General features: G+C 43.8%; 1 protein-coding gene across 6 annotated transcripts in view; it reads left to right on the top strand.

Annotated features, from left to right (window-relative positions):
- Positions 1-27,937, top strand: part of TRANK1 (tetratricopeptide repeat and ankyrin repeat containing 1) — a 117,962-nt gene that overhangs the window by 17,479 nt on the left and 72,546 nt on the right. For 4 of the 6 annotated variants that reach the window (XM_015445636.4, XM_045386500.3, XM_005546621.5 and 1 more), the window contains exons 2-3: positions 20,208-20,339; positions 25,063-25,189. In XM_015445636.4, coding sequence (XP_015301122.2) covers positions 20,208-20,339; positions 25,063-25,189 — 259 coding nt within the window. Of the gene's footprint in view, positions 1-17,614; positions 17,737-20,207; positions 20,340-25,061; positions 25,190-27,937 lie in introns of those variants that run through there. The other 2 variants (XM_065540342.2, XM_045386501.3) reach the window with 2 other exon arrangements.

Below are 27,937 nucleotides of genomic sequence, written 5' to 3'. Positions count from 1 at the left end.
TTATGGGGGGGGAGCTATGGGGCAAGAAACTAGTTTCCAGTTGTAATACTGTGGGCACTAATCAAGGAATGCTTGGAGAGATATGGGCTGGGTTTGCTCACTACAACCTGTGACCCCACATTCTATATCAAAATGCGGCACAGAAGTAATTCCACGAGAATTTAGTTCCTGACTACAGATATTCATCTTTATGTCTTAGATATGTGCAGGCTAGAAAGACAGCATGATTCTCAGAGGTGGGAATAGGATGGAGCATGGACACACCCAACCCCCGGGGCACTCCAAAATTTGGGGAAACAGCCCTCATACTTTCATACACAAGAATTGAAGGCTAAATTTCCACTGAGTAGAAAAATAATATTTCAGATGTTGCACCTGGCTTACTATTCTATCTGGAACTGCACTCTCCAAAACTTTCTGCGGTGATTGACATAGTCTAGATCTGCACTGTCAAATATTGTTGGGGGTGAGCGACGACTGGGCTGGTGGTGTGCGGAGAAAATAATTTGCGGAGACAGTTGTAGGTGAAGAAGGGCAGATTTATTAGAGAAAGTAGGTAAGTATGTTGCAAGAGGGAAACGGTCAGAATCAGCAGAAGAGGAGCTGACTACCAGGAAACAAAGTCTTGCTGGGGATTTTATAGGATGGTTCTTAGGCTGCAGAATGCTATGTGCAGTGCCGATAAAACACCAAGGTTGCAGTGAGCTAAGGTGCAGGTGTCTGGTGATAGTTGGGCGAAGGAGGATTGTAAGTTATTTGCGCAGGAGGGCTATGTGTCCTGGACCATGAAGAAAGGCAGACTTATAGCTTATCTGATGTCTGTTTTTGCTTTCCCTTGGTCCCGCCAGCCTGACTTCTTTTCTGTAATTAGGACTCCACATTCCTCCCCTGACAGGGCAGCGATGGCAAATCTTTGGCATGTGAGTGAAGGTCTCACCTTCACCTTCTTGCTGACCAGGGACGTAGAGTTGGCTCGACCTAGGATTGTTAGTCGGTCAGGAGGTTACATAAGCCTCAATCCCTGGGTTGCGAGATAAATTAGGCAGAGTCGCTGTGAGACCATAGGGAAACAGCATTTGCAGCCTAAAATTTTGGCTCCAAAGGGGATTCATTAGTTCTTTTACTGGCTAATACCCTTGCTGCAGTAACATTTTGGTTTGAAGTTGTTGTATTCTGGAAGACACAAAACAAGGTATTTCATGAACAATACAAGGGGCAAATAAACTAGTATAAGCATTATTATAGGCAGGAGAAGTGGGGCCTGGCCTGACAGATAAGGTTTTTAAATATTCATGGGATAAGGGAAAACTGAGGAACAGATATAGACATATTAGTGAGGTTAAGAAGTTGCCCAGTTTCAACCCTTGTTCCTCTATATTCCGTCCCATTTGCTGAACTATTTATAGGCATAAAGCAGTCACTCTAAATTTTGCTGGCATTAACTTTGTTGTTTCCCAACCAGAGAGAAAACCTGCAGAGGTACACAGTGAACTCGTTAGAGTTGTTGTTTGGCTACCATTCCTGTTGTGTTTGATTATAGTTAATGATATAACTATAATGGGCTTGTGTTAAAGCCCCTAGGAAAGAGCCAGACCCCTTGAAGTTTCTGATGCAGAGGCGAGCCTTACAGGCCATTTCTGGTGCCTTCCCTATTTGCATTGTCACGGTGGATGATTGCCATGAGGGATTGATTAGCCTAGGTCCCTCTCCTAGACCTGTGTTTTTGGTGTGCATGTAAACAGTATAGTCTAATCCACAGTATTGGGCTTAACAATTTCTTCTGTAGATCATGGGACTGCTAAGAGTGTAATGTCATCCTCAAGTGCTGGTTTGTGAGGGCACATCCAGCAGTTAGTGCTGTGTGTTATGTTAGTAACCTGTGATGTTACTGAGTGGAGTGGATGCCTGGGTACAGCCATTGAGACAGTAGTTAGCCATGATAGACGAATAAAAACAGAGCCATATTTAGGGAAAATGATAATATATAGGAAACTCAGGAAGACAGGAAAGAAGAAGGGCTGTAAAGAGTGTAAGAAAAACAGTTAAACACCAAGTACCTCAGCACATTGTTGTGATGTGGGGGTATACGTCATTACTGGGACAAATATAAAGAAATTTTGCGTGGGCAGTAATCTTGGAAGTTTCCTTGCAAATAGCAATTGTATACCACCTCCCTTATAAAAGCATCAATATTAAGAGGGTGAAGCTGCTTAAGAGAGGTCGTTGGAGAATTACTGACAGCCTGCAGTAGAACTGAATAAAAAGAGTTAGCTTTAAGAATAAGATTCAACAGCCAGGCACAGTGGCTCATGCCTGTAATCCCAACACTTTGGGAGGCCAACGTGGGTGGATCGTGAGGTCAGGAGATCAAGACCATTCTGGCCAACTTGGTGAAACCGTGTCTCTACTCAAAATACAAAAATTAGCTGGGTGTGGCGGTGCGTGCCTGTAGTCCCAGCTACTCAGGAGGCTGAGGCAGGAGAATTTTTTGAACCCAGGAGGCGGAGGCTGCAGTGAGCAGAGATTGTACCACTGCACTCCAGCCTGGGTGAAAGAGTGAGACTCCATTAAAAAAAAAAAAAAAAAAGGATTCAAAAGAGGTGTTGGACTTATTTTTATTGACTTTTAAGGAAGGTTAAAAAAATTCTAGGTTATTTGTTTAACAAAACTTTTACCTTTTTTTCTTTAACTTTAAATGAATTTCCAATGTTTACATTCTAGTTAGACCATAAATAACGAGTCTTATCTCAGCACCAGCAACTCGGTAACAGTAGATTTAAAGCAGGCAGAAACAAAAAGAGAGGAAGATAGAGAACTTTAGATGATTCTACTTAACCCTATGGTGCAGGTTAACCATTTCAGCTCTGACTTTTTCTCATTGTAGTTTGCCCACTAGTTTAAAATGTGCACAAAACAGGCCATAATATGTAACCAGCTGGAGTTTTTTTTTTTTTTTTTTTTTTTGAGACGGAGTCTCGCTCTGTCGCCCAGGCTGGAGTGCAGTGGCGCGATCTCGGCTCACTGCAAGCTCCGCCTCCTGGGTTTACGCCATTCTCCTGCCTCAGCCTCCTGAGTAGCTGGGACTACAGGCGCCCGCCACCGCGGCCGGCTAATTTTTTGTATTTTTTTAGTAGAGACGGGGTTTCACCGTGGTCTCGATCTCCTGACCTTGTGATCCGCCCGCCTCGGCCTCCCAAAGTGCTGGGATTACAGGCGTGAGCCACCGCGCCCGGCCTGGAGTTTTAAAAAGAACAATAAAATCAGGGATTAGGATGTTGGAAACTGTCTTTTCTGGAGTCTCGCTCTGTCGCCGGGGCTGGAGCGCAGTGGCCGGATCTCAGCTCACTGCAAGCTCCGCCTCCCGGGTTTACGCCATTCTCCTGCCTCAGCCTCCTGTGTAGCTGGGACTACAGGCGCCCGCCACCTCGCCCGGCTAGTTTTTTGTATTTTTTTAGTAGAGACGGGGTTTCACCGTGTTCGCCAGGATGGTCTCGATCTCCTGACCTCGTGATCCGCCCGTCTCGGCCTCCCAAAGTGCTGGGATTACAGGCTTGAGCCACCGCGCCCGGCCGGAAACTGTCTTTTCAATCTGCACCCCTAGATTGAACAGAAAAAGAAATAAAAGGAACAGAGAGGAAAAGGTTAAACTTTACAGGCGTTTGTGTGCCTCCTGCAAAGTTTGTGTGACAGTGCCTGGGTTACCCCCTTTCAGCCACTGAATGGTATGAGGCCAACACCCCAACACCCTTGTTTATCTCCCATCAGGGAGAGCCTTAGCACCCCAGACTTTATGATGTGAGATGAACTCTTCCTCACCTCTCCAAGTTACCAGTTAAGGTGAGCTGTTTTTAGCAGGAGCAGAGAGTCTCTTTAGCTTATGGCCATCGGGGTTTGGGATTCTGTCCTTGGGGTCCTTTGGCTCTCAGGGCAGTCCTGTTTCCAGTGCCCAAGCTTGTGGCAGAGGGGGCAAGCATGTGGAGCTTTTTTTTTCATTTATTCAATTGAGGTGCTTTGCCTTTTAGTGGCCTGGCCTTTTGCACAGATGGCAGTTATCTGGAGGAGTGTCCTTAGGTCAACGAGGAGGGGGCTGGGGTATTGTGAAGCAGCCAAGAGTTGAGCCTGTTTTTTGTCTCTGCGTCTTTCTTTTTGGCCCTGTTCTCCTTATTCTGCTCTCGGTTATAAAAGACTGAGGAGGCTAATTTGATGATTTTTTTTTGCATGAGGGTTATGCTGTGTTACACAAGAAAATTACACATTTCTCTTTTTTGAGAGTCTGAGAGTTAAATTTGTTTTAATGCTTTAGAATGCAGCCCAGAGGTGAGTTTGAAGGATAGATGGGGTTGGTCCCATGGTGGGACTGGAAAACATGCTGCTTGGGGGCGGTGCCACTTGAGGGCACTAAATGCACATTTTCTTGGGCCATCCTGCCGAGATGAAAAGAGGGTTCCACTTGCGACTGCTGAGGGACTTGGGTGCACTTTCCAAAGGGGCGTTCCACCTATTAGAAAAGAGCACTTGGCTGCTTAGGGGCCTTAACTTGGCTGCTTAGGACGGCCAGTCCAGGTACTCACTCTGGGTGATCAGCCTGGGTATGAGGAAAAAAGGGTAAAGGAAGATCTCACCTGGTGCCCACCTGGGAGAGGGGGTGGGTAAGGGAGCCGTCACCATTTTGAGGCTGTCCGAGGTCACCTGATTTAGCAACGTCCAAGACAGGATGGCTGGCTGACCCCACAGGAGAATGTAGAGTGAGAAAGAAAGGCCTCCTGAGTTACCCCAAACATGTGTGAATTCGCTTCGAATGAGCTTCTGCTGCCAGAGAGGAGAGAGCGTCTTCTTCCTTTCAGGCAAGGCAGCCAGCCCTGTTCACCCTTCAGCCTTCAGGCAGCACTGGAGAGCGCCAGGATGGTTACCATAGAAGCCAGCTGCTGGAAGACTGAAAAGAGTAAGTGAGCCCAGGTCGTTCACCCTAACTGGGCAGTGGCAGTCAGATGCTTCCACACAGTCACCTTTCAGTCCCACCGCAGTGTAGCTCCTGCCGGAGACCTGCAGTTGCCTCCATGCTTAGAGGCTGTTTCGGAGGGTGCTGACTTGAGAAAGGGAAAGAGAGGGGGAGAGAGTTTGCCGTGAGGACAGAGAGTTCCTGTCCAGAGAGAGTTTCCCCTACAGGCCACCAAAATGTTGTGGGTGAGCAGTGACTATCAAAGCTGGTGGCATGGGGGTAAAATTATTTACCAAGGCCAGGTGCGGTGGCTCACACCTGTAATCCTAGCCTGTAATCCTAGCACTTCGGGAGGCTGAGGTGGGTGGATCACCTGAGGTCAGGAGATCGAGACCAGCCTGGCCAACATGGCGAAACCCCATCTATACTAAAAATACAACAATTAGCGGGGCGTGGCGGTGCACGCCTGTAATCCCAGCTACTGGAGGCTGAGAAAGGAGAATTGCATGAACCCAGGAGGTGGAGGTGGCAGTGAGCTGAGAATGCGCCACTGCAATCCAGCCTGCGCAACTAGAGTGAGACTCCATCTCAGAAAAAAAAAATTACCAGACAGTTGTAAGTGAAGAAGGGTGGATTTATTAGAGAAAATAGGAAAATATGTTACCAGAGGGTAACAGTCAGAATCATCAGAAGAGGAGCTGACTGCCAGGAAACAGTCTCGCTGGGGATTTTATAGGATGGTTCTTAGGCTGCAGAATGCTATGCGCAGTGCTGATAAAACACCAAGGTTGCAGTGAGCTAAGGTGCAGGTGTCTGGTGATAGTTGGGCAAAGAAGATTGTAAGTTATTTGTGCAGGAGGGCTGTGTCTCCTGGACCATGAAGAAAAACTGATTTGTAGTTTATCTGATGTCTGCTTTTGCTTTCCCTCAGCCCTGCCAGCCTGACTTCGGTTCCTAATTAGGACTTCACAGATATGATAGCTACTAGCCACGGGTGACTATGGAGTACTTGAAATGTGGCTAGAGTGACTGAGGAATTGAACCTTTATTTTTTATTTTTATTTTTACTTTTTGTTGACCGAGTCTCACTCTGTCACCCAGGCTGGAGTGCAGCGGTGTGATCTTGGCTCACTGCAACCTCCGCCTCCTGGGTTCAAGAGATTGTTCTGCCTCAGCCTCCTGAGTAGCTGGGACTACAGGTCACCACACCCAGCTATTTTTTTTTTTTTTTTTTTTGAGACAGAGTTTTGCTTTTTCACCTAGGCTACAGTGCAGTTGCGGAATCTCGGCTCACTGCAACCTCTGTCTTCTGGTTTCAAGTGATTCTCCTGCCTTAGCCTCCCGAGTAGCTGGGATTACAGGTGCCTACCACCACGCCCAGCTAATTTTTGTATTTTTTAGTAGAGACAGGGTTTCACCACATTGGCCAGGCTATTCTTTGAACTCCCAACCTCGTGATCCGCCCACACTGGCCCCCCAAAGTGCTGGGATTACAAGTGTGAGCCACTGCGCCTGGCCTTGAACCTTTAATTGTATTTAAATTAAAATGTAAATAGCTATGTGTGGTTACCACATTGGACAGAATATTCCAGATAGAATAGTAATAATAGCCAGATACAATAGTAACTGTCACAGAGCTAATTGCTGTGCTTCATTTTATTATTATTATTATTATTATTATTATTATTATTGAGATGGGGCTTTACTCTGTCACCCAGGCTGGAGCACAGTGGCGTAGTCATGGTTCACCACAGCCTTGACCTCCAGGGCTCAAGTGATCTTCAGCCTCAGTCTCCCAAATAGCTGGAACTACAGGTGCATGCCACCATGTTTGGCTACTTTTTAAATTTTCATTTTGTAGAGATGGGGTCTCACTGTGTTGCCTAGGTTGGTATGGAACTCCTAAGCTCAAGCAATCCTCCCAGCCTGGCCTTTAAAGTTTTGGGATTACAGAGGTGAGCCACTGTACCTGGCCTGGTGTGCTTTTAGCTATAAGTAACAGAAAGCCTAACTTAAACAATAAGGATATGTACTGGCTCACCCTGTTGTTTGGCAAACCCAGCAGCTCCTACCTGCATCCTCTTCCCTAGCCACCCACCTTTATGGAGCCACATACTTATTTTTCTAGATTCCTATTTCTGACTAGTGAAATGCAGAGAAGTCTACTTGGGGCTTTGGGAAAGTTTTCCTGTTTTACAAAAGAGATATGTGGTACCAGGGAGCCAGTGGTTGCAGGGACCCCTTCCTTCTTCCTGTCTTTAATGTGATGCCTGGAGTTAAAGCAACCTTCGACCTTGAGGGGACAAGCATGAGGGCAATAAAGCCAGTGTGCTTAGGATGGTGTTACAGAGAAATAAAGAGCTGTACTCGTACTCCCTTACTTCTGATTCTATGAGAATGTTATAAATAAATTTTCAGTGCTGCAAGGAAATAGCACTGGAACATAAATTTAATTTTCTCAGCAAGGCAATTTTTACTTCTATAGAAGGATGCGACTCATGAATGGAGTAATGATGAGAGCACACCTGGACAGGGGAGGGGAAGGGGTTCTTATTCCTGTCTCAGGTAGCCCCTACTGTTGTGTCGTTCCTGTATTGGCTAGGGTTGGACGGTACAGTCTAAGTTAATTCCAGTTGGCTATTTTAAAGAGAGCAGGAGTATGAACCAGAGTGGTGGGGTGAGCAGTTTGGCAGGGAAGACAGTTATGGAACAGGTAACTAAAGGTGACTTAGGTCAGAGCAGGTGACCAGGGGTGACTCAGGTCAAAGCAGGTAACTAGGATGAGTCAGGATGGAGCAGGTGACCAGGGGAACAGATGTGAACTACTGATTAAAACTATGAGGAAGTTAAACTTTAAAATGGAGGACAAAGAACTGAACATACTGACACACTGATTCTTTGAAGAGAAATTTAGAACTCATTATATCCAATAAGAAAATTACACACACCCCGACTCCTCATTTGCAGCCAAAGGCATCCTAACTGATGCGCTCATATAAGTAGAAGTCCAGAGATAGAGATAGGGCAGGCCTGAGGGTTCTCCCCAAATTGATGGCTCCCCACTATTTTCCTTTATTTCCCTGGGCCCTGTCCTCTCATCCTGTGAGTGTTGGTTTCATCCTTACGCCAGAATCAAAATGCAGCTGAAATGTAGGGCCAAACATTTACACATCTCAGTGTCAGGATTCACAACTTCCCTATGTAATAGAGAGAATCTGTTCTAGAAGCTTATCCAGAATAATGATAAAACACTTTCTCAGAATCCTCCAATAAACATCTTTTTAAGTTTCAGGGGCCAGAATTGTGCCCTACACTCAATACTGAACCAGTTTCTCTCAGGGAGATAAATTTGCTCAACAACCCCTTAGGAAATAAGGGCAGAGTCAGCTTCCCTTAAGTCTAAGGAGCTTGGGGAAGAGAGGCAGATAACAGAAACAAAACTGGGACTCAGTGAGGAAGGAGAGGCCACTTCAAAGGTCTCAAGAATGGTTCATTGTAGACAAATGGGTAGAGTGTCAGAGCTTCCTAAATTACACATATCATTAATTATTACTAAGGGTCAACTTTCAAGTATCTGCCATAAAAGTTTAACCTGTTTTTAGTTTTTTACAAGAATATTTCCTGGCACCATGTTGTCATTATAATCTAATGAAATCTCCTTAGCCATTTATTGGTAAAGCATTTTAAGAGAATTTATTTCCTGAGCTTATTATAGTTTGTGTACCATATAGTTGAATGATGGCTGTCCAGTGTCCAGGTCAGAGTCCATTCTTTCCCCTGCTATTAGCAATATTGCAAGAACGTGAGCTAAAATGGGCCTGGCATATTGTCGTCTAGTGGTTAATTATTAAAAACAAAACAAACAACTCTTCTAGGATTGGGTGTATTTGGAGCTTCACAAAAGAGGACATTCATATGGCCAATAAAAGGCACACAACATTATTAGTCATCAGGAAAATGCTAATTAAAACCACAATAAGATACCACAGTGGCTAAAATTAAAAAGACTGATAGTACCCAGAATTGACAAATGTTGGCAGTTTATATACACAAAACACTGCTTTTGCGAGTATAAATTGGTTCAACCACTTGGAAAACTGGCAGTCTCTACTAAAAGTAAATAACATATCTTCCCTGTGACCCAGCAGGTTCACTCCTGGGAAGAAAGGCAGACAAATAACTCACTGAAAGACATACATAGGATCATTTATAACAGATTATTCACAGTTATCTCAAACCAGAAACAATTCAAGTGCCCATCAACGGAATGGGTAAGTAAATTGTGGTATAGTCATAAAATCAAACACTACACAGCAATAAGAGAAAGGAGTTACTGATGTATACAACAATATAGTTGAGTCTCACATGGATAATCTTTAAGGAAAGAGGGATCCCACTGTGTTATTATGGGGTTCAAGAACAGGTGACACTCATTTATAGTTTACAGATCAGAATAGTGGTGAAGAAGGTGGGTTTAGACTAGGAATGGACAAGAGGGAACCTTCTGGAGACCTGGGAATGTTCTATATATTCACCCAGGTGGGAGTTATATGGGTATAAAAATCAGAACTGAACACCGAAGAGTAGTGCATGTTACACACATTATACTATGTTTTGCCTCAATAAAAATGTTAAAAACAATTGGGCCCATCAAGATAATGGGATATGACAGACCTCTACTGTATGTCTTTGTTAATATTGCACGGTAATTGTTGCTGTATGTTTTTGACCATTTGACTGTAACCCCAAATACGCTTATTGCATAATATAGTTTTTTTATGGTCATATAAATTATACTTTGAATACTGCAAACCTACCTGCCTGTGATGGCTGCTGGGGGATATTTTAACTGTCATCTTGTCAGTGGGCCCAGGGTCTTAGGGTGTCTCTGTAAGTAATTAGTTTCTTGGCTGCTCCTGAATGTGCATGTAAATCAGTACTACTACAAAACCAGGGAAACTTTGATATCCTGCCATCTTTTGGGTATCATGTTGTAACATAGTGTGTGTAACGAAAATCAGCAATGTTTCTTTTTTTTTTTTTGAGACAGAATCTCGCTCTGTCGCCCAGGCTGGAGTGCAGTGGCCGGATCTCAGCTCACTGCAAGCTCCGCCTCCCGGGTTTACGCGCCATTCTCCTGTCTCAGCCTCCCAAGTAGGTGGGACTACAGGTGTCGGCCACCACGCCCGGCTAATTTTTTCTATTTTTTAGTAGAGACGGGGTTTCACCAGGTTAGCCAGGATGGTCTCGATCTCCTGATCTTGTGATCCACCCGTCTCAGCCTCCCAAAGTACTGGGATTACAGGCTTGAGCCACCGCACCCGGCCAAAAATCAGTAATGTTTCTGTCAAACTTGGAGTACAAATAGAAGTCCAGAACATATTCGTTTACATTGGTGTTTCTTTCTTTTTTTTCCTTTCTGGGTTTTTATTTTCTTTTTACTTAAAACAAATTTTAACTGTGGTTAAAAAACCACAAAACATAATTTGCCATCTTAATGCTTTTTAAGTGTACAGTTCAGTAGTGTTAAGTACATTCATATTGTGCAAACGATTTCTGGAACTTTTTCATTTGGAATACTGAAACTCCATATTCATTAGACAACAACTTCCCATTTCTCCTTCCTTGCAGTCCCTGGTAACCACAGTTCTACTTTCTGTTTCTATGAAATTGACTAAGTAGCTCATGTAAGTAGAATCGTAAAATACTTGCTTTTTGGTCACTGGCTTATTTCACTTAGCATAATGCCCAGAAGGTTCATCCATGTTGTATCTTGTGTCAGGATTTCCTTCCGTTCTAAGGTTAAATAATATTCCATTGTATGTATATGCCACATTTTGTTTATACATTCATCAGTAGATATTTTGTTTACTTTTAACACCCTTTCCTCCATCCCTCAATTTCCTCTAGGGTAGTGTTACTCAAGTATTTTTTCATTATAGCTCCTTCCAACCTTTTGACACTTTTAACTAATCTAGCTTCCCACACCCCATGAAATTTAAATACCAGGGATAATCTGTATATCCTTTTTTTTGTATTGTATGTATATCTGTGCTTTGTACATGAAAATAATAAACATTTTTACTCCCCAATAACCCATTTTCTTTCCTTTGGGGGCAATATTGCCCCATTGAGAATGCATGCTATAGGGAAAACCAATTCCAGATTAATACATACAGAGGTAGCACCAAGTTTACTAAATACTTGGTAATGAAAGAAATGGTACTTGGAGAAAATCTTAAACTCTCCCTTCTCTGTTCCCATCAAACTTCCAACATCTCCTGCCCTCCCTTAAACAGATAAATACACAAGAAGAAAGAAAGAAGTTCACCTCTTGATCTTTCCTGGTCCTCGTATGGAGATGACCTCTTTTTTAGGGGGGAGACTGGTTCTCTGTGTCTCCTGCCTCCTCCTTCCCCTGCTGCTGTTGCTGAAACACTTTAATGGGTTGATGATGCCATATTTAGCTCATAACGTATATTGTCCCACAGAATATATTTCTTTTTTTCCCATTTCAAGAAAAAAAATACAGAATATATTTCTATTTGGTTCATCTTTGACAGTTTTAAGGTATCCATTCAAGGCTTTTGTGTATTTCCCAAATTTGTGTGCTTTATAGAGCGTATACTTTGCCCCATTAGATGCAGTGGTATCGCAATAGTTATCCTCAGGGAGCTAGGCTGTGTGTATGTGTGCGCGTGTGTGTATGTATTTGTATAAAAGAAAATCCAATATTACATGCATTTGGCTGGGCACAGTGGCTCACACTTGTGATCCCAGCGCTTTGGGAGGCCAAGGTGGACAGGTCATTTGAGGTCAGGAGTTCGAGACAAGCCTGGCCAACGTGGTGAAACTCCAGCTCTACTAAAAATAAAAAAATTAGCCAGGCGTGGTGGCGTCCATCTGTAATCCCAGCTACTTGGGAGGCTGAGGCAGGAGAATCTTTTGAACCTGGAAGGTGGAAGCTGCAGTGAGCCAAGTTTGCACTGCTGCACTCTAGCCTGGGTAACAGAGCAAGACTCTGTCTCTTAAAAAAAAACAAAAAACAAAAACAAAAAGACATACGTTTATATTTGAAACCAAAGCCCCTGTTTCTATAATGCAAAGTAAAGTTTGGCTAAAAGCCTTGGAGTTGATTTCTTCTGCCCTCCACTCTCACGCCCATGAAATGCATCAGGAACTCTTATTGGCTGCTCATTCTGCATTCATTTTACATTGGCCCATTTCTCTCCATCTTGCCTGCAGCCAGGATGATCCGGAAGTATCAATTGGATCTTGTTTTTTAAATTTTATCTTGCTTTTTGAGACAGAGTCTTGCTCTGTCACCCAGGCTGGAATGTAGTGGCACAATCTTGGCTCACTGCAACCTCTGCCTCCTGGGTTCAAGCAATTCTCCTGCCTCAGTCTCCCGAGTAGCTGGGATTACGGGCACGTGCCACCACACCTGGCTAATGTGTATTTTTAAAGTACAGACGGAATTTCACCAAGTTGGCCAGGCTGGTCTTGAACTCCTGACCTTGTGATCTGTCCGCCTTGGCCTCCCAAAGTGCTAGGATTACAGATATGAGCCACTGTGCCAGGCCCAATTGGATCTTGTTAATCCCTAACCTAAAACCCTCTAGTGCTTTACTGTTCAATACGGTAGCCACTAGCCATATGTGACTATGTCTAGCAAAGTTAATTAAAATTAAGTTCGATTTGAAATTGAGTTCTTCATTTGTACTAGCCATATTTCAAATGTACAGTAGCCATGTGTGGCTAGTGGCTTCTGTATTGTATAGTATAAAATTGAACATTTGCATTATCACAGAAAGTTGTCATAGACAATGCTGCTTTCCCAGTTGCATTTAGATGAATTCCAAGAACTTCTGATGGCCTTCAAGATCCATCATCTACTTACTGCAGCAATCACCTACTCTTTCAGCTTCACTTTTGCATCCTGCTCACCTGGCAGTTCTCGAACTGTGAAGCTCAGAGCTTTTGCATGTGCTGTTTCCATGGCCTGGACACCTACTCTCCTCTTCACTGGGCTAAGTGCTCACTATTTAGATCTTGTCTTAAATGTCAATTCCAACAGACTTGCCTTGATCCCTGCGATCTAAGCTGTGATCTCCTGTTACAGGCTTTCTTATACCCTATACTTTTTCTTCATAAGAAGAAAAATATTTTAAGTGTCATATTTGTGTGATTATTGATTTACTTAATGTTCATCTCCCTAACAGACAGTAAACTTCTGGAATGTGGGGATAGTGGCCATCCTTTCACCATCAGACTCCTGATCCCCAGCACAGTGCCCAGCACAGGGTAGATGCTATATGAACAATAGGACTGCGGTGTGCTGAAAGTTCAGATCCAGTGGGAAGGCACATATGTGTCGGGTGTATGAAAATGAAAAACAGTTCTTTATCACTGTAGGATGACTGTAGTTACCAATAACATATAGTTCAAATAGCTAGAAGGAGGATATTGAACATTCCAAACACAAAGAAATAATAAATGAGATGATGGATATACTACATACCCTGATCTGATCACTATACATTATATGTATCGAAACATCACTATGAATATGTACATTATTAATATGTCAATTTAAGAAATAAAATAGGTAAGCCAGGCACGGTGGCTCATGCCTGTAATCCGAGGACTTTGGGAGGCCAACGCGGGCAGATCACGAGGTCAGGAGATTGAGACCATCCTGGCTAACACAGTGAAACCCTGTCTCTACTAAAAATACAAAAAATTAGCCGGGCGTAGTGGCAGGCGCCTGTACTCCCAGCTACTTGGGAGGCTGAGGCAGGAGAATGGCGTGAACCCGGGAGGCGGAGCTTGCTGTCAGCGGAGATCGGGCCACTGCACTCCAGCCTGGGCGACAGAGACAGACTCCTTCTCAAAAAAACAAAAACAAACAAACAAAAAATAAAATAAAATAGGCCCGGCGTGGTGGCTCACGCCTGTAATCCCAGCACTTTGGGAGGCTGAGGCGGGTGGATCACCTGAAGTCAGGAGTTTGAGACCAGCCTGGCCAACATGGTGAAACCCTGTCTCTACTAAAAATACAAAAATTAGCTGGGTGTGGTGGCAGGCACCTGTAATACCAGCTACTAGGGAGACTGAGGGAAGAGAATGGCTTGAACCCGTGAGGCAGAGGTTGCAGTGAGCCGAGATCGTGCCATTGCACTCCAGCCTGGGTGACGAGTGAAAACTCCGTCTCAAAACAAACAAACAAATAAATAAATAAATAATCTAGAAAAATATTGCCAGGAGCTGGCGGTGGGCGATTGGGGGTGTTCTATATCATGACTGTGGTTGTGGTTACATGACTGTAAATTTGTTAAATGAATTAACACTTAAAACGGGTGAATTTTATCATATGTAAATTGTACCTCAATAAAATTTATTAAAAAAGAAGAAGAAGAAGAAACCAGCTGGATGCAGTGGCTCATGTCTGTAATCCCAGCACTTTGGAAGACCGAGGGATCATCTGAGCGATCATCTGAGCTCAGGAGTTCACGTCCAGTGTGGCCAACATGGTGAAAACCCTTTACTAAAAACATAAAAATTAGCTTGGCATGGTGGCGTGCGCTTGTAATCCGAGCTACTCAGGAGGCTGAGGCAGGAGACTTTCTTGAACGTGGGAGACGGAGTTTCCTGTGAGCCAAAATTGCACCATTGCACTGCAACCTGGGAGACAGAGTGAGACACCGTCTCAAAAAAAAAGGACCCAAAAGAGACCCCACATATTGGGGAGGGAGATAATTCCTTATGGAGTTTACTTTTTGGTGTCATAATGACTTTTAGGCTACAAATTTTACAAAACCAGTTCGGAGCTGGGCTAGTCAACTGGTTTTAGAAATACCATCTTTGGTGTGCATGTAGTTGGGTGTAATTGAGGCTGTAAATAAAGGAGGAATAACTTAAAGTTGACGGGCAAAAGGGATAAGTTGCACTGATAATGCCCTAGGTTTAGTGTAGGCCACTTGTCTGGGCTTTGGTCGGTGGGGACAGGATGGTGAGACAGCTGAGGGGGGTTGTGGCAAGGTGTTCTGGTCTTGTCCTATTTAAATGCCCTGGGTAGGGAAGACTTGGGCGCAGCACCTCATACTTTTCCAGGGGCTTTATGAAAGATTTTGGGTGAGTTTCTTAAAAAAGTTCCTGTTCTTCTCTTCCCACATTTGTACCCCTTTCCCCAAGAAGAAGAAAAAAAAAAAAGCGAACACACACATTGAAGTCCCCAGGATGTATTCTGACTTTGGATTTTTATCCTTTACTGTCTGTGGCACCCTTCCTGTGGGGAAGAGGAAAGAGTCACTTTTAAGAGAGAAAGAGAAGAGAGGAGAGAAAGAAAGAGAAAGAGAGAAAGCAAGCAAGTAAGAAAGCAAGCAAGCGAGCAAGCAGTCAAGAAAGGAAGATAAAAAGATAGAAGGAAAAGGACAGCCACGGTGGCTCAAGCCTGTAATCCTAGTACTTTGGGATACTGAGGTGGGCGGATCACTTGAGGTCAGGAGTTCGAGACCAGCCTGGCCAACATGGGGAAAGCCCATTTCTACTAAAAATACAAAGTTAGCCGGGCGTAGTAAAGCACGCCTGTAATCCCAGCTACTCAGAAAGCTGAGGCAGGAGAATGGCTTGAACCCGAGGGGTGGAGTTTGCAGTGAACCGAGATCACGCCACTGCACTCCAGCCTGGGCGACAGAGTGAGACTCCATCTCACACAAAAAAAGAGATACTCTTTCTAGCTTCATCTTGGATCTATTGCTACTGCCAGCATTCCAGAGTTAATCTTGGATCACTGACTGCTTTTGGGCTCTTTTGGCAACCCTAAACAAAAAAAGCAAGCAAGCAAACAAAAAACCCCAAAAAATAAAATTAAAAAAGTAAACACATTTGTTTTCAAGAATTCAAGTAGTACCCAGATAATGGATGAAGGGAAAGCCATCCTCTCTGCCCATTTCAGTAATAACTCCCCCATATGCCATCCGTGTTGCCAGTCTGCTCTTTGCTCTAATCCTGTACGTCACTTACAGAACTTCATGTGTATATGTATACACAATGAGTCATAAAAACCACAACCACTTGGATCTGCTCTGTTTCAGACTTCCTTGTTTCAAAATCTACGCAGTGCATTTGCATTTTTCTTGCATCTTCTTCCTCATGTGTAGCTCAGCAGCCTGTGACAGCTTCCAACAGCTAGAGTTTGAATTCTCATAGAGACATAGTGAAAACTTCTGAAAGCCAGCCAGGCAGCTGTGTAACTGTCCTTAAGTATTTTGTAGCTTTTACACCATTAACGAAACTGAAAGTGCAGGGTGGAGTGCTCAGTGCCAAGCCAAAATATCACATACCGTAGTGATTTTACTGGGTGCTGATCTTTTAACCTCTGTCTTGGCCCTTCAGAGTGTAGTTTAGCTCTTAAAGTGAGGCCACCTAGGTTGGAATTCTCACATTACCAATTTCAGTGTGACTGTGGCAAGTGGGAAGTGACTTAACCTGTCTTTGCTTCACTTCCCCTATGTGCAAAATAGAGACACGGTCACGCTGACCTTATAGCACCTTTTTTTTTTTTTTTTTTGACAGTCTCACTCTGTTGTCCGGGCTGGAGTGCAGTGGCTTGATCTCAGCTCACTACAATCTGGGCTTAAGCAATTCTTGTGTCTCGGCTTCCTGAGTAGCTGGGGCTATAGGCATGTGCCACCATGCCTGGCTAATTTTTGTATTTTTAGTAGAGACAGGGGTTTTACTATGTTGGCCAGGCTGGTCTCGAACTCCTGACCTCAGGTAATCTGCCTGCCTTGGCCTCCCAAAGTGTTGGGATTACAGGTGTGAGCCACTGTGCCTGGCCGAGGCTTCTTATAAGAATGAAAAGATATAGTGATGTAAAGCACATGGTAGGTACTTAGGAGATATTAGCTATGAAGAGTATTGTCATTGTGGTAAATTATTACCACTTTTATTTAATAATTTCATCTTGTAAATAAATCGTCAGTTGGTCAGTTTTTTTTTTTTTAAAGGACCCAACAACTGAGCCATCTGTATTCTGTTATAGAGATATAAAGCGTTCTTACATGTAATGAGAATGTAACTCTCAATGAATCTTATTAGGAAGAAAAAAGCCTTCCGTATGGTTGGCATTCCTCCTTTCACCTTTGATGTGATTGTATCAAGAAAAAGCAGAAACATAGGTGGGTAAATACATTTGTTGTTTGCCCACATAACATTAAGAGCTGACTGTTGGTTTCTAGAGGAGTATGAAAAATAATCTTGAAGAGTTTTTTTTGTATTTGTAAATACAGTGGAAACATCTTGTGTTTGAATTCTTCAGTTAAACACTTAAAGTCTGTTTGATAACATTTATGGTCTGATTAATAAGGGGGTACATTGTAGAGTGATTGGAAATTCAGAAAAACAAGGAGGAAAATGAAAATTCTGCCAAATCCCAATGGTTTGGCTTTTAACATTGTGGCATAGTTTCAATACATTTTATGTATTTAAAACAATTTGGGATTATATGCCTTTTCCACCCTATAGGCCTATGTTTTTCATTTACTAACTTGCTCTGTCATTAAATGTTCTTTTACAATATGCCTTTTCAGCCCTATAGACCTGTATTTTTCATTTACTAACTTACTCTGTCATTAAATGTTCTTTTACAACACAACTTTTTTTTTTTTTCAGATGGAGTTTGCTCTTGTCACCCAGGCTGGAGGACAGTGACATGACCTTGGCTCACTGCAACCTCTGCCTCCTGGGTTCAAGCAATTCTCCTGTCTCAGTCTCCCGAGAAGCTGAGATTACAGGTGCTCACCACTATGCCTGGCTAATTTCTGCAGTTTTAGTAAAGATGGGGTTTCACCATGTTGGCCATGCTGGTCTCGAACTCCTGACCTCAGGTGATCCGTCCGCCTCAGGTGATCGGACCCCCAAAGTGCTGGGATTACAGGCATAAGCCACCGCACTGGGCCTTTTACAAAATGATTTTATTTTATTTTTTTGGAGATGGAGTCTCACTGTCACCCAGACTGGAATGTAGTGGTGTGGTCTTGGCTCACTGCAACCTCTCCCTCCTGGGTTCAAGCGATTCTCCTGCCTTAGCCTCCCGAGTAACTGGTATTACAGGTGTGTGCCTCCATACCTGTCTGATTTTTGTATTTTTAGAAGACATGGGGTTTCACCATGTTGGCCAGGCTGGACTCGAACTCCTGACCTCAGGTGGTCTGCTCGCCTCAGCCTCCCAAAGTGCTGGGATTATAGGCGTGAGCCACCGCGCCCAGCCACAACATGATTTTAAAAATAACTATGTGGTGTTCTAACATATGGATCTTCTATAACTGATTTAACCCCATCATATATTATGGAACATTTAGAGTTATTTCCGCGTTTTCGAGGTGGTGAACGTCCATGAGGCTAAACCCATTTATGATGTATTCTATTTCCCCTGCAAGTACTGTCCTCAACATTTTGTGTCATTTTAAAAATTATTTTCCAATGATATTTTGTTGTTCAATTTTTGATTTACTTATGTACTAGTGAGGGTTATCCTATTTACCCACTTTTCATATATTTAGTATCAATTACTTGGTGTTTCTTTGTGAATTGTTTTTTAGCACTCTTACACATTTTGGTGAGAATGTTGGTCTTGCAGTGGAAAGCTATTTATAAAGGAGGGATATGAACTCTTTGTCAGTTATTACAATAATTTTCTTGTTTCAGTTGTTTGACCATGACCAGCTTAAAGAATATTTATTGGACAAATGGTCGACAATATTTGAAAGAAATCTTTATTCCCTAGTACATCAGTTCTTTACGTTGTTTTTCATGTTCTTCTTAGTCATTTCTGTGTAAATAGTAGCCATACAATTTAGAGATTACTAAATGAAAAGGATAGGTAGAGTTTTGTGTTCTGACTTAAGAGTCACGTGTCTCATTCTGTTAAAGCTCTGCCTAAGAAATGGAGTACAGTTCAAAAACCCCATTCCCAAGAAGTCAAAGTTTAAAATAAATCACCACTTATGTGTGCTTGGGTCTGTTTCCCCCTCTGACCCCTTACCAGGATTTGAAATGATAAACTTAATAATTACTATCTATCCAAGAATTGTGTTGGTCATCCAGACACCTAATAAATTTTATGACCCCATAGGTACATGTCATCTGTGAATACCCGAAACTGTCCACATATTTAAGACCTACCCTACCCTACCAATTTGCTTTTCCCTCTGCCATCTTGAGAGGAAGCAATCCTAAAGGACCTCTCCTCTGACCCCCACTTTTTCCCTGTCTCCGTGGCAGCTGCTTCTTAAGGTCTTCCTGGGCGCTCTCCTCTCCTGCCTTTGTTCAGCACACTTACCAAGGCCCCCCATGTGGTCAGGGCTGCCAGGCAGTTCTCTCCAACCACCCAGGGCACACTGGAGAAAATCAGTAACGTGCGTCTTCTGTGGGTCTGGCAATTCAAACTGTTATACCAGATATTTAAGTACTCCTTATGTTCGAGGCCATGTGGCTAAAAAAATAAACAAAATAGGGGTATGGCCTGAAAGAGGAAAATGCCCTTGGGGGACACAAACAAGTAGGCAGGCAATGGCTGTCTCAGGACAAATATTTCAAGGCTTATTTTATAGTGTTTTAAGAAAGGAGGGGGACAGGAGAGACAGAGGTTATGGTTCTGTGTCCTAGCCTCTTGTATATTGGGGCCTTCATCTCCCCTCCGTGTCCCATCTTCTCAGAGAGTGGAAGTACTATCAGCTGAGTTTTGTTTTTACCAGTACGTGATGTGGTACAGTGGTCAAGAGCAGAAACTAGGAATTAGTCAGATCTGGGGTCAGAAATGGGAAATGCCATTAGCAGATTTTTAGGTAAGTGACTTGAACCTCTGAGCCTCAGTTTCCTCATCTGAACAGTAGGGACAATGCCTTCCTGTGGGCTATGGTGATGGGTAAATGAGATTAATAATAATGCCAGTTACAGGGATAGCACTCACTACCTACCAGGTTTATGTTGTCTCATGCATGGAAGCAGCCTCCTCCAGATCATTAATGCTGAATAAATGGAATTGGTCTTACCACCCTTGAGAATAGAAAAGAACTGACAAAGAAATGGTCTTGTCAGACACTCTGCCTGGTTTCCTGGTGGTGAGAGGCGTTGCCAAGATGTGCCCTTCGAAGGTAGGTGGGGCCATAGTGAACAAACTCCTCCAGATTTCAGCAAGGCAGACAGGAAGGTGAACATGCCCAGCACGGGTCTGGCAGCAAGCCTCTCCCCCGTCTCCCCACAGGATGGACCTGACTGCTTATGCTGAGCTGCTGAAAGAATCCGGCAACCAGGTTCTTAAGAATGGGAACTTCTCTTTGGCTATCAGAAAGTACGATGAAGCCATCCAGATTCTCCTGCAGTTATACCAGTGGGGGTAAGTGTTTGCACTTTCACCTCATCTTTTCTTTTTCAGTACATGGAGACTCTGTTCCTTATGTTTTCTTTTCATTTCTTATCATTCCACCTTGTTTCTGTTTTCTTTCTCCCTCACTTCCTATTTATCTTCTCTGCATTGTCAGCTTAAAAACTGAATGGGGATTGTGTAAGAAGGGAAATAGAAAGTGAAACACAGAGGACTGTTGATAAAACTTCCCCTTCTGGCTGGCTAGGTGTCAGATTTAACGGTATGGCTGAAGTCCTCGAACAAACCTCCTCGTCATTCACTTCATCTTCTTTATTATCTATGCCATTTACTCCCTGGCCACAGTGCACACCCCGCTGGGCACTAAGGTCCACTTTCTCTTTCCCTGCCCCTTCAGCTTCTTGTAGATCTGTTCTCCAACATTGTAGTATCACAACATGCTTAAGCATTGCTGAGGAACCTAAAGAGCTCCTTCTGTTTATGTAGGCTGTAGCTGTCAATACAATATGTGAGAACTCAAAACTGATGAAAAAAATATGTATTTATTTAAAAATATCAGCTGGGCGCGGTGGCTCACACCTGTAATCCCAGTACTTTGGGAGGCTGAGGCGGGCAGATCATGAGGTCAGGAGATCCAGACCATCCTGGCTAACAGGGTGAAACCGTGTCTCTATTAAAATACAGAAAATTAACCGGGTGTGGTGGCGGGCTCCTGTAGTCCCATCTGCTCCGGAGGCTGAGGCAGAAGAATGGCGTGAACCCGGGAGGTGGAACTTGCAGTGAGCCGAGATCCCGCCACTGCACTCCAGCCTGGGTGACAGAGCGAGACTCCATCTCAAAAAAAAAAAAAAAAATTCAATACATTTGCCAGGTACAGTGGCTCACACCTGTAATCCCAGCACTTTGGAAGGCTGAGGTGGTCAGATCACCTGACTTCAGGAGTTCAAGACCAGCCTGGCCAATATGGTGAAACCCCATCTCTACTAAAAATACAAAATTAGCCGGGCGTAGTGGCGCACACCTGTAATCCCAGCTACTCGGGAGGCTGAGGCAGGAGAGTCACTTGATCATGGGAGGCAGATGTTACAGTGAGCCGAGGTGTGCCATTGCATTCCAGCCTCAGTGACAAGAGTGAAACTCTGTCTCAAAAATAATAATAAAAAAAAATCAGTAAATCTATCACATGTTGTATTTTTAAAGTATATTTTCCAAAACAAAAACTTGCACATTTCTGTAAATCTCCTTCTTAATGTCTTGTCTCCATAAAAGACAGCTGGCTTCTTATATCTGTATTCAGTCTGTTGCAATATCACATGTCATATAGCTTCTGGAAAACTCCCTGTGTGAGTGTGAGGGAATGAGTATGAACAAGGCGCATGGTGTCTTACTTATTGTATTAGTTTCCTGTTGCTGCTATAACAAGTTAACCACCAATTTAGGGCTTAAAGCCTAAATAAATTTGTATTACAAATTTATTCGCTTGCAGTTTTGAAGGTCAGGAGTTCTAAATGAGTCTAATGGGGCTAAAACCAATGTGTTAGCAGGGCTGGTTCTTTGTGGAGGCTCTGAGGGCCTTCCTTGCCTTTCTCAGTTTTGAGTGGCAGTGTGTATTCTTTGGCTTGTGGCCCCTTCCTTTATCTTCAAAGCTTACCATTCCAGTCTCTGCTTCTGTCATCACCTTGCCTTCTCCTCAGCTGTGCTCATGTCTCTCTCTGTCTCTCGTTCACAGGGACCCTTGTGATTTTATCATAATTCAGGACAATCTCTTATTCCTAAAATCCTTAAATTGATCATATCTGCTCATTGTTTGTTAATTACAGAAGTTTGTTTTTTCCATAAAAAGAACAGTATTTGGGGGCTATTATTCAGCTTACCATGACTGTGTAAGTATTTTCACCTTGTGGATCACCTGCAGTGACCTTAAAGGTCCCCAGAAGTTCCCAGATCATCCTTTTGGAACAGCTGCAGTAGAGCAAGCAGAGGTTGGCATCTGTAGGGTGCACACAACCTAAACTTGTGCTAGGAAATGACACCAAATTAAATTACTGAAACACGGCTCCACCTCCCACTCCCATCTCCTTGATGTCTACACTCTAGTTGAGCTTGAGTTGAGTGTAATTGGCTTGTGTCTGCAGTTTCTGCAGTTCTGCCTCGTCTTGGTACATACCAGAATTGCGTCAGAGCTAGGTCTAGAGATCCTCGATCAAGGCAAACATTCAGCTTTCTTAGAAGGAGGTAGAATTGTATAGTGGTTATGGTTGTAGACTGACCCCACACTATGTGTGTTCAAAGCTCAGCTCCACCACTTACTGTGTGACCCCTACTGGGACTTCTGCCTGGACTGTCATATTGCCTTTTATGGGGCCTTTCTGACACTGTTCCCCTTGCCCATTGCCTGCTTCTGGCATTCCTGCCACAGCTAGCTAACGCTGAGACTCAGGTGCACGTGATTTACAGCATACTTGCAGGAGAAAGGGGACTGAGGGAGTCAGGATGGCACAATGGAAGGCTCTAAGCAGGGATGGTGTCTAAACCAAGCAAGATTCACCTGATCCTATGGGCAGCTCTGGATCATGAATCGTACTGCAGAGCTGGTTCCACTTTGAGGCAAGGAGGTTAACCTTTTGATTCTTGTATCAGTCAGTCACTGGTTTTAGGCTGTCTGGCTCCCGGCAGTCATCCTAGGGAGTGGGGCTATATTAGTCTGCTTGCGCTGCCATAACAAAATAGCACAGACTGAGTGGCTTAAACAACAGAAATTTATTTCTCAAAGTTCTACAGGTTGGGAAGTCCAAGATCAAGCTGCTCCCTGTGAGGGCTGTCTTCCTGGCATGTAGACGTTTGCCTTCTCACTGTGTTACCTGCAAAGAGGGAGAGAGCAAGCTGTCTAGTGTCTCTTCTTATTCCATCATGAGGACTCCACCCTCAGGACCTCATCTAAACATAATTACCTCCCAATGGCCTCCCATGTTCAAATATTGTCACATTGAGGGTTAGGGCTTCAACACAGGGATTTTTTTTTTGGCAGTTGGGGGCAGGGGAAGTTCAGTCCATAGTGTGGGTGTAACCTCCTGGGGAGAGGGTAGCTCTCATTAGGCTAAGGATAAATCTCTGGAGAACAGGGTGCGGAGAACTTCTATTTGCAGCCAACAGACACTGCAGCTGGGAATGGCTGCACTGGCCAGAGCATCTGGGATGGACACCATGGCATCTCTTACACTTGTGGTCACAGCTCCCTTGCTGATCCCTCACTGCCTGACCCACTGCCTCCTGTGTGCTTCTGGGGCCTCATCCCTTCACCTAGAGGGAATGGTGTGCCACCGAAGAAGCCAGACACAAAACATTGAGGGTGGGGACAGTAATGGAGATGATTTTTCCTTTGTTTATTAATATTTTTGTGCTTATCTGCATTGTCTACAGTGATTTTTGTATTATTCTACAGCGATTTGTATTACTTTTACAATTAAGATTTTTTTTTTTTCCTTTTTTGAGACGGAGTCTTGCTCTGTTGCCAGGCTGCAGTGCAGTGGTGCAATCTTGGCTCACCGAAGCCTCCGCCTCCTGGGTTCAAGCGATTCTCCTGCCTCAGCCTCCCAAGTAGCTGGGACTACAGGTGTGCCCCACCACACCCAGATAATTTTTTGTATTTTGGTAGAGATGGGGTTTCACCATGTTGGCCAGCATGGTCTCAAACTCCTTGCCTTGGCCTCAGCCTCCCAAAGTGCTGGGATTACAGGCATGAGCCACTGCGCCTGGCCTATTTAATATCTTAATTGTGTAATCCCAGCACCTTGGGAAGCTGAGGCAGGCAGATCACAAGGTCAGGAGTTTTAGACCATCCTGGCCAACATGGTGAAACCCCATCTCTACTAGAAATACAAAAATTAGCTGAGTGTGGTGGTGCATGCCTGTTGTCCCAGCTACTTGGGAGACTGAGGCAGGAGAATCGCTTGAACCCAGGAGGCGGAGGTTGCAGTGAGCCAAGATTGCACCACTGCACACCAGCCTGGGAGACAGAGCGAGACTCTGTCTCAAAGATATTAAATAAAAAAGAAGTCATAAGGCTTGCTTTTTTTATTTGTGTGTCTTATATTCCACTGGTAGCTGGGCTTCTCTTGATATATTGTGGTTTGCTTTGAATTTTTGTTCTTCTCCTGGCCTGGTTGCAGCATTAACTTGCAGCTATGTTACCTGTAGGCCAAGGCCAGAGCCATCCCTGCCCTGCTACGCTTTAAAGGGCCCTCCTTTGGCCACCTTCCAGCTGTGCCCCTCCTCACAGGCAGGAGTCTGTGGGGCCAGGGCTGTACTCACCCAGAGTTCTTGCCTCCCCTTTGGTCTACACTGTGGGTACCAAGACTATAGAATTCCCTGCTTTATAGGCCCTACTCCCAGGGCCTGCACAGGCCTCTTACCTGCAGCGCATTCTTCTGAGGGCTGGCATTGGAGATGAAATGAATAAGCGTGGAGATCAATGAGAGATGAAATCAACATGTTGAGAACGATTGTCTTTAAAACATGGGAGCAGAGTATTTGGGAGTGAGGAAGGACAGATTTATATATTGTAAATGTTCCAGGCTTTTTTGGGGTCTGGGAGACTCATCTGATAAGCATGAATGAGTCATTTCCTACTGAAACCCGCTTCCTGATGGCAGCAGCCAGCATCGAATTGGGGGGACTTAAAGGACTGTTTTCTGTATTTGCAGAACCATGACAGACCACCGGTTTGTTCTTACAGGGTTCCCCCGAGGGACTTGGCTGTGCTGCTGTGCAATAAATCAAACGCATTTTTCAGCCTTGGGAAGTGGAATGAGGCATTTGTTGCTGCCAAGGAATGTCTCCAATGGGATCCAACCTACGTGAAGGTATTGGGTGGGAGGGTGAAGGTGTGGGGAGATGACTTGAGAGTGTTGGGGTAGTGGATGAAGGTATGAAAGGATGAGTGAAGGTGTGGTGGGGCAGTGGCACCCGGGGGTGGCAGCTGCCTTCCTCTTAGCCTGCCTCTTTCCATTCCTTTTAAAAGTGGAAATGCTAGGAGTGCTTCTAGTTCAAATCTCTTCAGACAGATGCCCATGGGGCATGTGATCATTATCTGGAGAAGGGTAAAAACAGGGATCGCCTAGTGTTGAAATGCACTTTGTAGGAATGCACTTGGCCTCATAGTGGATGGAGCACAATGGAAATCACAGAGGAGCTTGTTTTGTTCTGATGTAGTTACACCCAAACTCATAATCTGTTCACCGTTCACGTTCTTTGCTGTTCACAAGTTTCATTTGAGCAAAGCTTTACTTCACATGCAAGCTGGGTGGATGACACAAAACCGATTCTTCAGGAGGCATTTCTTATAGTAGAAACCAGCTCTTTGGAGGGATCTTGGAAATCTGAGAGGTCAGTAAGACCATTTACAGTTGTTAACAAAGGTCAATAAACATCATTTGATTGTTTTTTCATCAAAAATGCCCTGAGTGCCACTCTTCCTGGCATCTTTACTGTTCTTGGTGCCTCAAGGCAGACAAAAGGAGCAGAAGACTCATCCTAGCTCTTGAGTAGTTTGCATTCAATCTGGGGAGAAGAAGAGCATTACAATCAGAGTCCTTAAATTCAATAGCCACTCTGGAGCATCTGAAGCAACACACAATGTGTGACTGCTAGAAACAAAATACAATGGGAAGGGAGTGGTGGAGGTTTGACCTATAGAGTACTTTAAGAGAGGGATTTGGATATTTTACATAATAAGTGACACTGACTCTTAAACTTCTTGTTGGAGGACGAATACTTTAGAACAAGCTTGTCCAACCCCTGGCCCAGGACAGCTTTCAATGTGGCCCAACACAAATTCATAAACTGTCTTAAAACATTGAGTTTTTTTGTGGTTTTTTTTTAAAGCTTGTCAGCTTATCGTTAGTGTTAGTGGATCTTATGTGTAGCCCAAGACAATTCTCCGTCCAGTATGACCCAAGGAAGCCAAAAGATTGGATACCTCCGCTTTAGAATTTATTGACTTGTTTTGAAAATGGGAGTGCATTCCTGGGAAATTTCTTCCCAAAGGTATTTTAGGATATTCCCAATCCTCTCACTGGGACAGTATTAATATTTGGGTTTTGCCCACATCCTGGAAGTGGAGGCTGTGACTGTGGCCCAACGGACTTGATGCTGTTACATCAAGGGGCTTCTTCCTTGATTGGCCAAACCTGCAGCAACCCCTGACAGCACAGCAACCAGGGCCACTTCCCAGCTCTTACCCAGAGCTCCTGGGAGTCTCTCTCCATCCTCTCTCCCCTTCCCCGCCGCCATTGTCCTCTATAGGGGAGACAAAAAATTTTCCCTCTACCTTCTTTTGGTTCTGTGGCTGAGGCCCTGCAAATTAGATTGACAAGAGACAGATTAACAGGAGAAAAGCATACATATTTCATTAGATGTTAACTTTTATGTGTCAAAGGAATCTTTCTAGAAAAGAAGTAAAGCTCCAAAAAATGTGGACAGGCCTGAGATCTTCTATGATATTTTTAATAAAGAATAATAAATTGTGGGGATGTGACAAGACAAAGGAATAGAGTTTTAGGTCTCTAGGGGCTGCAAACTGTGGGAAGGTGCATATATGTGGGAAAGTAATGGAAGATAAGGGTTATCTTAGCAAGATTTGTTCAGGCCAGTCTTTGTGCTCAATTTCTCTCTTCTTCATGGCCATAAAACTTCCCTGGGAGAAGAGATTTATGGCAGTCCTCATTTCTTCAGAGTTTCTGCTTTTTAGTCAGTTAAGTGAAGCTCAGGGGAGGCTTCTTTTTGCATCTGTTGAATCTCAGATACCTTCAGCTCAAAATAATCCTTATGCCAAAGTGGCATATTTTAGGGTGGCATATTCTGATCCCCTTCATCTTCCTCAAAACAAACAAACAAACAAACAACAACAACAACAACAACAAAAAAACAAACAAAAAAAAAATCTTGAATCTGAGGAAGGCAAAGAAATGGGAGATTCTCTACCAGCTTGCCTGTTTAGAAAAAACAAAACACAACTTTTTTTCCCTCCTCTCTTTGTTATTTGAGGTCTTCAGACTTTCAAAATGAAGGTTAAAACAAGTAATTACATAGTCAGAAATTTGGTGTTATGTGAAATTTTAAAGTACTTCCTTTTTTATGAACCCAGTTGGTGGACACCTGTTTTCTTCTTCTTCTTCCTTTTTTTTTTTTTTTTTTTTGTGACAGGGTCTTGCTTTGTCACCCAGGCTGGAGCCTCACCTCATGGGCTCATGTGATCTTTCTCCCTCCGCCTCTGAAATAGCTGGGACTACAAGCTTGCACCACCATGTCCAGCTAATTAAAAAAAAATTTTTTTTTTTTGTAGAGACAGGGTCTCACTATGTTTCCCAGACTGGTCTTGAGCTCCTAGGCTCAAGCAATCCTCCTGCCTTGGCCTCCCAAAGTGCTGGAATTACAGGCCTGAATCACTGCACCCGACCTTCTGTCATCTTAGACAGAAAATTGTTTTGGTAGATCCCTGATGCTGATTCAGGTGATCAATGTGAGGTAGGCAATTGCATTTTATTCCCATTTGAGAGTCATATTATTTGTATATAGGCAAAACTAGACCATTTTCTTTTATTGATCATTGT

The sequence above is a fragment of the Macaca fascicularis genome, chromosome 2, assembly GCF_037993035.2.
Source record: "Macaca fascicularis isolate 582-1 chromosome 2, T2T-MFA8v1.1".
NCBI classification, from domain to species: Eukaryota; Metazoa; Chordata; class Mammalia; order Primates; family Cercopithecidae; genus Macaca; species Macaca fascicularis.
Note: the sequence above shows the minus strand (reverse complement) of the source record. Positions and strands in the feature narration are given on the sequence as shown.